The sequence below is a fragment of the Oryzias melastigma genome, linkage group LG21 (assembly GCF_002922805.2).
Source record: "Oryzias melastigma strain HK-1 linkage group LG21, ASM292280v2, whole genome shotgun sequence".
NCBI lineage: Eukaryota > Metazoa > Chordata > Actinopteri > Beloniformes > Adrianichthyidae > Oryzias > Oryzias melastigma.
Window position 1 is genome coordinate 17,579,960 of NC_050532.1, and position 11,041 is coordinate 17,591,000.

General features: G+C 36.6%; 2 protein-coding genes across 4 annotated transcripts in view; one reads left to right on the forward strand and one right to left on the reverse strand.

Moving 5' to 3' along the window:
* LOC112155430 (activin receptor type-1) overlaps window positions 1-6,485 on the reverse strand; it is a 30,120-nt gene extending 23,635 nt beyond the window's left edge. The window contains exons 1-2 of one of the 3 annotated variants that reach the window (XM_036209635.1): window positions 4,982-5,035; window positions 4,642-4,888 (exon numbers count right to left, since the gene is read on the reverse strand). The gene's annotated coding sequence lies outside the window, so the exon portion shown is untranslated. Of the gene's footprint in view, window positions 1-4,641; window positions 4,889-4,981; window positions 5,036-6,384; window positions 6,405-6,445 lie in introns of those variants that run through there. The other 2 variants (XM_024287041.1, XM_024287042.2) reach the window with 2 other exon arrangements.
* On the forward strand, window positions 6,454-10,816 carry LOC112155434 (uncharacterized protein C7orf57). The gene is made up of 8 exons (XM_024287048.2): window positions 6,454-6,584; window positions 6,723-6,769; window positions 7,552-7,716; window positions 7,806-7,902; window positions 8,020-8,128; window positions 8,296-8,375; window positions 10,264-10,357; window positions 10,586-10,816. The coding sequence occupies exons 1-7, from the start codon at window positions 6,574-6,576 to the stop codon at window positions 10,346-10,348; spliced, it is 594 nt and encodes a 197-aa protein (XP_024142816.1). The 5' UTR covers window positions 6,454-6,573; the 3' UTR covers window positions 10,349-10,357; window positions 10,586-10,816.
* The last annotated feature ends 225 nt before the right edge of the window (window positions 10,817-11,041 follow it).

Sequence of the window (11,041 nt, forward strand, 5' to 3'; positions counted from 1 at the left end):
TTGATTAAGAATAAAAATGTTTGTATTGTTCTAGGAACAAACTTATTGTCACAAAGAATAAACAGAATCAAAACAAAATGAACATAATTGGATTTTATTTCTGAAATAAGTTGTTGGCAAGTTGGGATATTGCGGGGGAAAAGCATGTGTCAAAATATCTCTCCTTTCTTTTGCTTGAATGTAATTAAATTTGGACACAAATTTGGAGACAAAATTCCAGACATTTTAGCCAAAACCATAAACAGTTGAAGAACTAGTTAATGTCTCAAAAGGAAATAATGAAAAAACATTTATATTTATTGACATGTCCATCATGAAAATTGTACCACAAGAACATGTTTTTAAAAAAAAACACACAATTTTTCATTGAAGTTGGTCTTTAAAAAGTCTGTTAAAAAATATTGATAAAATGAAGAAATGACATGAAACACTGATTGGAAATATCTTCGTGTTTTCATGCAAGGATACTCTGGCAAACTCGGGTGATTGTGTGGGGAATGCTTCAAAAACCTCACACCTTCATTTTATTTTGATTTGCTTTCCCACTGAGCAGACCAAACTGCCTGGAAATAATGCTCCGTTACAACAGCTGCTCCTTTGAAAGCAGCACTGTCTGAAACAAGCACTGGCCAAAACGGAAAAAATAATATATCACAAGTATTTCAGTATGTAAGATTCCTAATTGTGGGTCTATAATTTGGTTTTACCTCGTCACTAAACCATGTTTATGGACGAGACATTTTCAAACTTGCTTCTGTAGATTCGCACTGTGATTTGTATTTCAAAGATAAAAATATTTTGCATTTCTATGGATTATCTAGATTCTTTCTTATGCTAGATCATCTTTCGGCATTCGTACTGCTGGTACACGACAACAGGGTTAAAATGTAAGCAAAGACCCTAGTTTTCAATAATGACTGTACTTTTATTGTTCGGTCTGAAGCAGTGGTTAGAGGAGCTTTCACACAAGGTGTATGAAATATATTGTTAGGAAACAAACTCAGCCTCGGGTGCTCACACTGTGTTTGAGGTCTTTTGAGCCCAAAGTAAACCCATTTGTGACAAAGCAAGATTTGAGAGGTGAGCAAATGACCACAACCATGCCACAGTGTAAACTAAACCACAAACAACATTTTACTGAACTGAAATCTGTGCAAAAAAGTAAATATACACAATAGGGTTTTTTTCACAAACATGTATAAGTTGATTTAAAGAGCTGAAATAGCCCATTGCACCACCAAAAGTATGGTGTGAGTGTTAAAAGTGAAAACTGGCCAAGGCGCTCGCATTGAAAGTTACGAGTAGGTATGCATTGCCTGGCGTAAATACTGAAACTTCATTATAAAAGAATTATCAATGTGATAATTACCAGCACTGTTTTCTTCCATCTACATAAAAATCAGCTGCATAAATAATTGCCCAACTGGGAGAACATATTTTTTGTTGATAATTACATTAAAGCTGACAGTCTACAGTACCTTCACACAATTTGAGAAATGGTGGAACGCTGGCTTCAAAAACTCCTACCCAATGACTTGCTTTATAATAAAGTTGTTACATTCTCTTATCTACACAGAATTGTGTGTTCTTAAAGCTTTTAACAAGAATTGTGCCACTGGATATATTCCAATATTCAGATCAAATCTCTTGGGATGATGTGAAATTTCGATAGGTCACCAGAATTGAAACTGAAGATGAAATTGGTGGATACCAGAGAGAACCTGAATAGTTGATTCTTCTTTTGTTTGATATTTTTGGCCTCATATGCTTAATTATATTGCCATTTCTAGAAAAAAACGTGTTAGAAGGAATAAAAACTGACAATAATTTAAAAAAAAATGTCAAATGAACTGTAAATATTTATGTAAGGTATGCATTATAGTTATCCTTAAGCAAAATCATTGTATGGAAATACAGATTAATCTCTGTAAATAGTATTAAACTGCTAAAAAACAAACAAAAAAAACAACTAAGAATTATTTTTAAAGAATAAAAACTAATTATGTATGTAGTGGATTCAACAACTACACCTTAAGAAGAACAATGGTGGTTGTGGCACAAATAATATAGAAGAAAAAAAACAAGATCTAGCTATAGAGTAAATAAGTTTAGTTAGTGTTTGTTTGGGTTTTTAAGGTAGTAATTACAGCTAATGATGCAAAGTGGAGTAAATCCTACTGAAACCATCAGTCATGCAACATTTCAAAGACCCTCATTATGCAACAACCCCATTAAGTTGCTGGGAATACCCGGTTACTTCACATGTGCTGTTTGAGACTTTGACCCTGGACAGGTCAGTATCACCATTGACTTCAAATCATTAAGAAGAGGAGAAAACCAAGCATGGTGGGCCTCCACAAACCAGTTTCCTTGATAAAGAGAGCTTAAGCCCAAAGGGGCATCTGGACTTGACGCATATACAAACCAAGACTATCTGATCTGACCGTTATCTGCCAAACTCCACAACAAAGGTCTCCCGAGAATCCCAGGCCTCCATGGAAGCCGGAGCTCAGTAACTGGTCCACTCTATGGTTACATTCTCCGGATTGCATAAACACGCCAAGTGCCATTCAATATTACTGCTGAGCAGAAATCTGTCTGACCCTGTCACAGCACCTCTTCACACTTCCAAGACCGCCATACCTCAAGTGCCACAAGTCTAATATGATAGGCAGGAAGTGAATGCATCTCAGTAAAGCTGTTTACTTTTTTTATTTTTTAAAAGCTAACATGCATCTGGAGCATGACTAACAGCTCACTAGCTGCATGTTCACGTGAAAAATATCTTTAATCTGATCAAAGATCAGATTAGATTTCAACTGTTTTTACATGAAATGGGCATAAAAAAATGTTTTCAATGATAACAAATGAATGGTCACGTGTTTGATTGAAATAAATCATTCTGACAATCGCAGAACTATCTTAAATACCAGAAATGGCCTTAGAAGAAGTTGAAGCCGAGTTCTGTTGTAAACAAACATGGCAGATGCTAACATGTAGCAAGACGATCTTCTAAGAATTTTTTTAAGTGACTACTGCCTTTGCACATACTTTTGGCCACACTGACTCAAAAGAAGGGTTACAGTTATGTTAATACATCCGACCAACAACAACATTTATCCTTGGACGCACCGTCCCCCAGCTTGTAGGGACAGAACTCCAGAGTCCATGCGCTTGCAGAGAAGCCAGACCGCGCTTCGAAGCACACGTAGTAACTTAGTACCCTCCACTGATCGTAGAGATGGATCTCCGGCGTCCGCCAGCCAGTCCTGTTCATGCTCTGAAGTCTCCTCTGGAGCATGCACCACCTAGGCATGACGTAAAAGCCACCATAGTAATGACTCAGAAACAGAATAAGTGTTTACATGCACCACAACCGGATCAACAATTGGTATAACCCACTCATCTCAATCAGAAGAATATTTTGATCTGAATGAGTCTGATATTCCGTATGGCGCATTAACTATTTTTATTCTGATCAGGCTTTTAATATGATCACTTGTGTCCATGTAATCGCAGCTGAAACATCACAAAGCTATCATCAAAGAAGCGTGGACATGTAGAAGATATTGCTTAGTATACATAGAACTTTCATATTAAGGTCGGGGCCGCCAGTTTGAGACCCCTGGTTTACATGCACCACAATCAGATCAACAATCGGAATAACACACTCACCTCAATCGGAAGGAAATTTTGACCTGAATGATCATCAATCCCCATAACCACTCATCTCAATCAGAAGAAAATTTTGATCGGAATGAGTGTGATTGGGTCAATAGGTGTGTTTACATTAACCATTTTTTTGATGGTCAGGCTTATAATCCGATTGCTTGAGTCCATGTAAATGTAACTACTGATTGAGGATGTAATTTGGAAAAAGGGGGCAGGGAGTTGATAGTGAGTACTTAAATGTGATTCACACGTTTTCCAATTCAATCAGCATACCTATCTCTTCCAGCTTTAGCACCTTAGTAATGACGTCTACGCCCTCGCTGGATCTGATGGCCCCCGGGCTCCTACGGTGTGACCCTCTCACACTTGTAAAACCGTGCAAACAGTATTTGATCACCCCCGTTTTTCCTCCAAACTACACCACAACACTGCTGCAAGTCAACTGTGTCTCCGGCTCACCCCACCTGGCTGCGGGGGCCACGATCGGGGGGGGATGTGAATATCTCTGGATCCAAGTCTGAGACACACGATCGAACCCGATAGACCCTCCCAGTGTTCCGTTTGCATGACAAAAACCTCCAACAAAGTCACAACTAGTTGCAAAGATTGCGCGCCTGATGTTACTGCCGAGCAGAAATGACGATCGGCCGCAGTAGTTGTGAAAGCGAACACTCATTTGAATTCTTTTGACCTGGAGCTCATCACCATTTTTTTTTTTATAAAACACCAAATAACGTCTGCCTGAGACGGCCACTTTGGGCTGGACGCTACACCCAGCCGTTCACAACCCCAAAACACGTTAAATCCGACATTTTTGATAGGTAAACACACAAAGAAGGGCCGGTTTTTACGAAGCAAAGCTTGAACACAGCAGAGGTTTCTTTCGAGAAACTTTTCCATGTCGCATTCCCAACACACACACGCAGAAAGAATAAGCCAGCTTTAAGGATATGATGTGATTTGACTTACCTTTATCAAAGAGCTTCACGAGGGCTCGATAACCAACGCATGAAGAACTTACGCTGTCGTCTCCCGAACATTGACTGACAATACCCTATTTGTTTGCCGAAGTCTGAAAAGCAGAGCCTTCATGACGCCAACATAATCGTCCATCGGTCGCTCCGTGGCCAAAAGCGGTGACAAACTCACTCGCGGTTCGTACTTGGAAAAAGACAAAATTGGGCTACATTTTGTGCCGCTGTCTCTCTTTACCCAGCTGAAAGAGAGGGGGAAACCGTCTGACTTTAGTATTTGCACCCCGGCGGCGCCGTTTCCAAGGCAAAAAGCCAGGATTGGTGGAGGAAGTTACCTTGCGGCGACTTACTACTGTAATGAAGCTAGCGGAAGTGAGGGGGTTCCTGCACTCACTTCCGGTCAGGACTGCCAAAATAAAACCAAATTCATAGCTCTTGCTCCTGCCACAGTGCAAACGTAAACATATTTGCTACACATAAACACATTTATGAAAAATGCAAATAAGTTCCCAAAAAGGGGTGGTATATTGAGCATTACTAAGTATTTAACCATATGATTCTCATAGTATATTTTTTAAAATACTCAACACTTATTTTTATGTATGACAGAGACAGGTTTGCCTCTTTTATTTATAAAAAAATAAATAAATAAATTCACACTAAACAGCAAATATAGAATAAGTATTTCTGATATTAAACTATATCCTGTTTCGAGCATTTTCTTATTTTTTTTATCTATGGGACAATTTAATAATTATGTATTCATATTATTAATTTATCCTCACATTGATTCAGAAACGTTTAAATTGATAATTTGAATAATTTATATATTCAAATTAGAGTTTCATGGTAATTAATCATTTAATCAATTTTAAGGAGATTTATCATGAACGTCTTGTGGAAGCAAATAATTTTTTTCTTCTTTTTAAAAAGTAAAAATAATCCGGATGTTTTTCCAAATTGTTATTTAAAGAGAAAAAGAAAACACCACCAATCAAACAAAAAAAAATAATTGTAGCTTAAAAGAGTCATTGCCTTTTGAACAATTATTATGTCCTTGAATCACAGTGAAACTTGGTTTTATTTTGTTCAGTATACCTACAAATTTAGGTGACTACAAACTTCTTGCAGAACAAAAATAAGTTAGAAAAGTTCAAGGTTTAGTCAGTGTTTTTCCTTTTTGGTATTTTATGCTATAATAGAGATGAACATTTCCTGTCTTGTTCATTGTTGTTGTTAAACTTGACAGGCTGTTTTTTTGAAGGACTTTGTTGTTTCTTGGCACTGCGCACCTTGTCAGCAGGCAAGATTCTTGCAGAACATGAAATAAACTAGTTTAACACTAATGGTATTTTTCAATGGTTTAAAATACATGAAAAATAAATGTTTTAACAAACTAATAGTTATTCAAAATATATGACAACAACACTTTTATGACTTGTTTGATCAGAATATTTTCCTATTTTTAAAGTGTTTTCAGGCTGCTTTTAAGTAATTGAGTAAAAAAAGAAAGAATGTTTTATTTCTCAAAATGAAATAATAAATATTAACTATTAAAAGGACAAACACGTAATCTCTAGAGGACATTTTAGCTCAAAATGGGAGAGCAATTTACCAAAATAAAACTCGAGAAAGACAGCTCTAAGTATTTTAACTATTATTGTTTTTGTTCCCCAATCTGCTTATTTTTTCAGATTATTTTAAGAATAAATGCGATCCGTTCGAGATTGTCACTTACAGTTAGTTTTAATACGACTTTTCGCGTTTCACCAAATGGAAAAAGTAGCAGACTTCCCCACCTGAGCAGCAGCTGCTTCCCGTGGTGACCATATGAACCCGTTTCCATGGAGACGAGGACTCAACTGCTACACGGAGCTAGCAAAACAATTTCCCCCGCAGCTGCTCTACTTCTGCTTCTTCTTCTACGATGAATCCCAAGTAAGTTTACAACAAACAGATACATGTTTGGGATAAATGAGCAGTATTGGTTGGTGTTAACCAGCTGACGGGACGTTTTAACTAAACTTTGTGAATGTTGTTGATCTGGAGCTGTTAGCTGCTTCTGCTTTTCACTAGAAACGCGGAGTTTCTCAAGGATAACGATCTTCAAGCAGTAAAATCTGGCAAGTATAACATTAATTAAAAAAACACTTGATGTATAATGAACAACCAATAATAAAATTGTACCTTGCACGGAGAATATTGGGTAAATTCACTAGCATGAACAGTTTATTTTTTCCCAAAGCCTTAGCAAAAAGTAGTAGCACCTTAAGTTTGTTTTAATAAAAATACACTGTTAGTATAGCAAGTTTACAATTGGCCATGTATGTATTGTGTAACCAAATATTTATTTAGACTGAATTGAAATTTTTTTAAGTTTACAAAAAGTAAATACAAAGTTATTTTCAGGGATGCTACCACTCTTTTAGCATAGCATACTTGTAGTACCCTTAAATACACTACTTTTTCGTAATAGTATTTTGGTTTTCTTTGTTTGTCATGGCATCTGAACCTGAAACCTTCTTTCTTGAAAAGTTTCACCACTCATTCAAGTGCTTGATTAATTTCAGGTGTAACGATTTGTTTTAGGGATTCAGTTTATATCATAATTTATGATTGACAATCCAATTTGTAGTTAATATTTGATCGTTTTGAACAATCTGATTCCCTAACCTAAAATCAATCAAGGATATCTTATAGTAAAATAAAGCTACCATCATGTCTCAATCCAAATTATATTTTCCAGGTTTGATTATGGATTTATTTCAGTTTGACTGATTCTAGAATGGTTTAGGTTGATTTGATTTTGCCTCAGGCAGATCGATCTGATTGATTCATCGTCACACCCCTAATCCCTACAAATATGTATTTTATGTTGATGAGTAAGTGTAATGCGCCTCCACAGGGGTCAAAACAGGGTACCTCACTCTAGATGGCCATATCTCCCAGATTCCTGGTTTGTCCCCAACCATCAGGACTATTCCTGAAGAGAGGACTCGAGGGAGAAGGGCCGTCGTCCTGGAGAGTGATTCTGCTTATGTCAAGCTCGCAAAACAAGGAGGGCATAAAGGTACGATCATGCCAGTCATTATTTTGGTTCATTTGATGTCTTACTTTTTATGTTTTACTCTGTTTTCCCCTTTTTTGTCATTAAAACAGGACTTTTGTCCCATGTAGAAGAAGTTACTTCTACAACAAATTCATATAAACCTCCAGATTGGTTCTCCTCTGAATCAGGAGACATCAGCCAACAAAGGTGCTTGAAACAAGTTTTAGCATGCAATTTAAATTTCATATGATTATTTTTCTGATTTATTAGGCTTTCAAACGTGTATCTTAATTATTTTTTTTACTCTAAATATCCAATTAACAGCAAGGATGAGAAAAACCCAGGAGCCTTTCAGACATCAGAACCCCCATTTGGGTCTGATAACATGTCCACCTGGGAGAGGGAAAATGTGAGTTCCACTGACAAAGAGAAGGTAAACGAAGAAATGACCCATCAATTTAAGGATCTATTGCTTTTATTTGCATAATTATGCCACTCAGCTTCAACGTCTTACTGTGGGGTCACTTTCATTTACTCATAGTAGGAGTTTACTACCAAGTAACCCAAAAAATAAATCTATTTTTGACTTTTTATCCTCAGGATGCTGAAGGGCTTTACATCTGTACAGAAGAGCTGAAGGCCCAAACTGAGCATCAGGAGTCCAACAAATACAAGAGGATGTAAGTTCTTTTTGTCACAAGGTGGCAGTGTTGCTCTGTTATTGCACACAAATTGAGAAGTCTTGAACAAAAACTATGTAGTGAATTAGACATGAGACAAATTAACAGATTAGATTGGCAGATAGTCGACATTGTTTCTCATGGAAATGTTATCTGAAACTATGAATACAGATTTGGTTTTTCACTTTTTTTTCTTACAAAGCTGCTGTAGTTTAATTAAGTTTATGGGGAAAAGTTCTTCAGATTTTTTTACGTTTATGTTGATTTGATTAGTTTAGTTTCTATGAATTATTTTAATGCTTTGAAACAGAACTGCATGATATTTGATATGTGCAATTTTCCCAACCTTTTTATCTTGTACCAGACGCTTTTTATATTGTTGCTGACAGATGCAAACTGTTCCAACCTTGTTGTGAACTCGCAGCTCAATTTTATATTTATGATGATGCTGCTTTTAGCCAAAATCCAAAAACTTGTGTCATTTTCTAGTACATAGGGCAGCAAAAGTTCATCAGAAATTCACCTCTTAAAAGGCGGGACTATTGGTGTGGAAGATTCCCCACTGATATCGCATCATCCCTTTGTTTACACGCTCTCCTGCTAGCTTACAGCTCCTCACAACCCCAAGCTAACATTAGTGGTGCAACAAAAATGGCATAAAATATCAGAGCTATCCAGCTGTACAGTTTTGAGCCAGATGTCAGCTCAAACAAAAAAAAAATAAAATATACGAAGGATCCACTTGTCTAAAAGCGGATGCAGCTTTTAAAATTAGTTTTTACTCCTGATCCATTCTGATGATTTGAATAAAGAAATACTCATAAATGCAGTTTTAATCTAAAATTATTTTATATATCTTCCATCATGAGAGAAATACTACAAGAACATGTTAAAACACCAAAACACAATTTTCATTGGAGTCTTTATGGGGCAAATGAGCAACTACATTATCTGATTTGTGAATCCATCCCTATGTATTTTAGAGAAAAAAATTGGAAAATATGATCCAAACCATAAAAATGCTTTTATTTTAAGGTGATAATCTCCCCTAAACTCTTAAATGGGAGGATGGATAATGTATTTTGTTGGTTATTTTTATTTGCCAATTTAATTTAATTTTTTTTTCTTACTTAAATCAGCTACAAAGCATAAGATGAAAATGACAATTTTTGATAATAGTACTGTAGGATACATTTGTAATATTTTTCATATGTTCCTGATGCTTTGTGTAATTTTGTTTTGATTAGGTTTCTGGCTGATAACAGTTAGAAAGTGTGTTTATGTTTCAGAGCTACATACGTCTATGATGAATCGTCAGGCAGAGCTCAGGTCAAACCAAACAGAACAAAGTTTAATGGCTCCTAGAATCATCTGTAAGCCCGGCTGTTTGCTTTGGCTCACATCTGATCAGTGCTTTGCGTTCCCCAAACAGTCAGGAGAATGTCAATGACTCGCTGAAGCCCCGCAGGAGCACACTTTACTGCTGCTGAGAAAATTCATGATCATAAATATCATAGTGTTTTTATAATACAAGCAAACTAATGAGCCCATTTCAGCAGTTTTTAACGCAGTTATTAGTTCATGAACCCACTGAAATGTGACTCAACAAAAGAAAATATGTTACTAAATGGATGACAGTGAATATTTCAGTCTGAAGAATCCCATTATAAGTTACTGATTATGTGTACTTTCATAAAAATCCATAATGAGTAGCCAGGGTTTATCCAAAAAACACATTTTTGGATTAGTGAAAGGACGCATTCCTGTTTGATGTTTAAACTGTTTTTGGCAACAATAGATTTAGCTAAGTTACCCAAACTTTCCACTGATTTAATTTACATTAAAAGCCAAAAAGTGAATTTTTAATAGGAAATTTCTGCTTTTTCAGAGTGTTTGACAAGAAGCCGGCGCCTGTTGACATGTCCAAGCTCCTGAGTTTTGGTTACGCCGAAGCCAACAGCCCAGTCCAATGATGCATTGAAGTAAGACCCCCTCAACACCCCGAAACACTATCATTTCCTTTTATTTTCTTTAGTGCTGTAAAAAAGAAACAGACACACATTACTGAGCAGTATAAACAAATAGCCAATAAAAGGACTATAATTTCAGCTCTCTGAGATTTATAAACCTCTTGATGTGGAGATATTAGTGAATTATGTTGTAAAGGCTAAGTTAATGATTTTTGCTCTGCTTCATTTTATCCCCAACAGTCTGGAGGTCTGCCAGATGTAAAAACGGGATGAACGGCTGCTGTCTTCTCTGACATTTATTTCCCATCACCCACTGTAGCTGCAGTTCTTTGAGGGTAAAGGTTGTCGACTGATCAGAAGCCTTTTTGCTGTTTGTCTTATCTGCTTCCCTCTCTTAGTAAAGATGCTGTCACGTTTATCGTTGGATTGTTCCTATTTGCAGAAAATCTCAAATAAAGTTCTGGAATTTTGTTTTTCTGTGCTTTCATGTGTTTGCACTCAGTGATTAGTGTGTGCTTGTTCTACATTACACTGTGTGAGCGTGTCAATGTTTTGGAGGATTTGCCAAAGTTCTGCAAGCCCTTGTCTCTCGGTCAGTCATGTCATATCACGTCAGATATTGTCTCGCCTCCTATTGACTGATGTCAGGACATTACGCACTTTACCTAACGTGTGTGTAAACTTTAACCTCAGCAG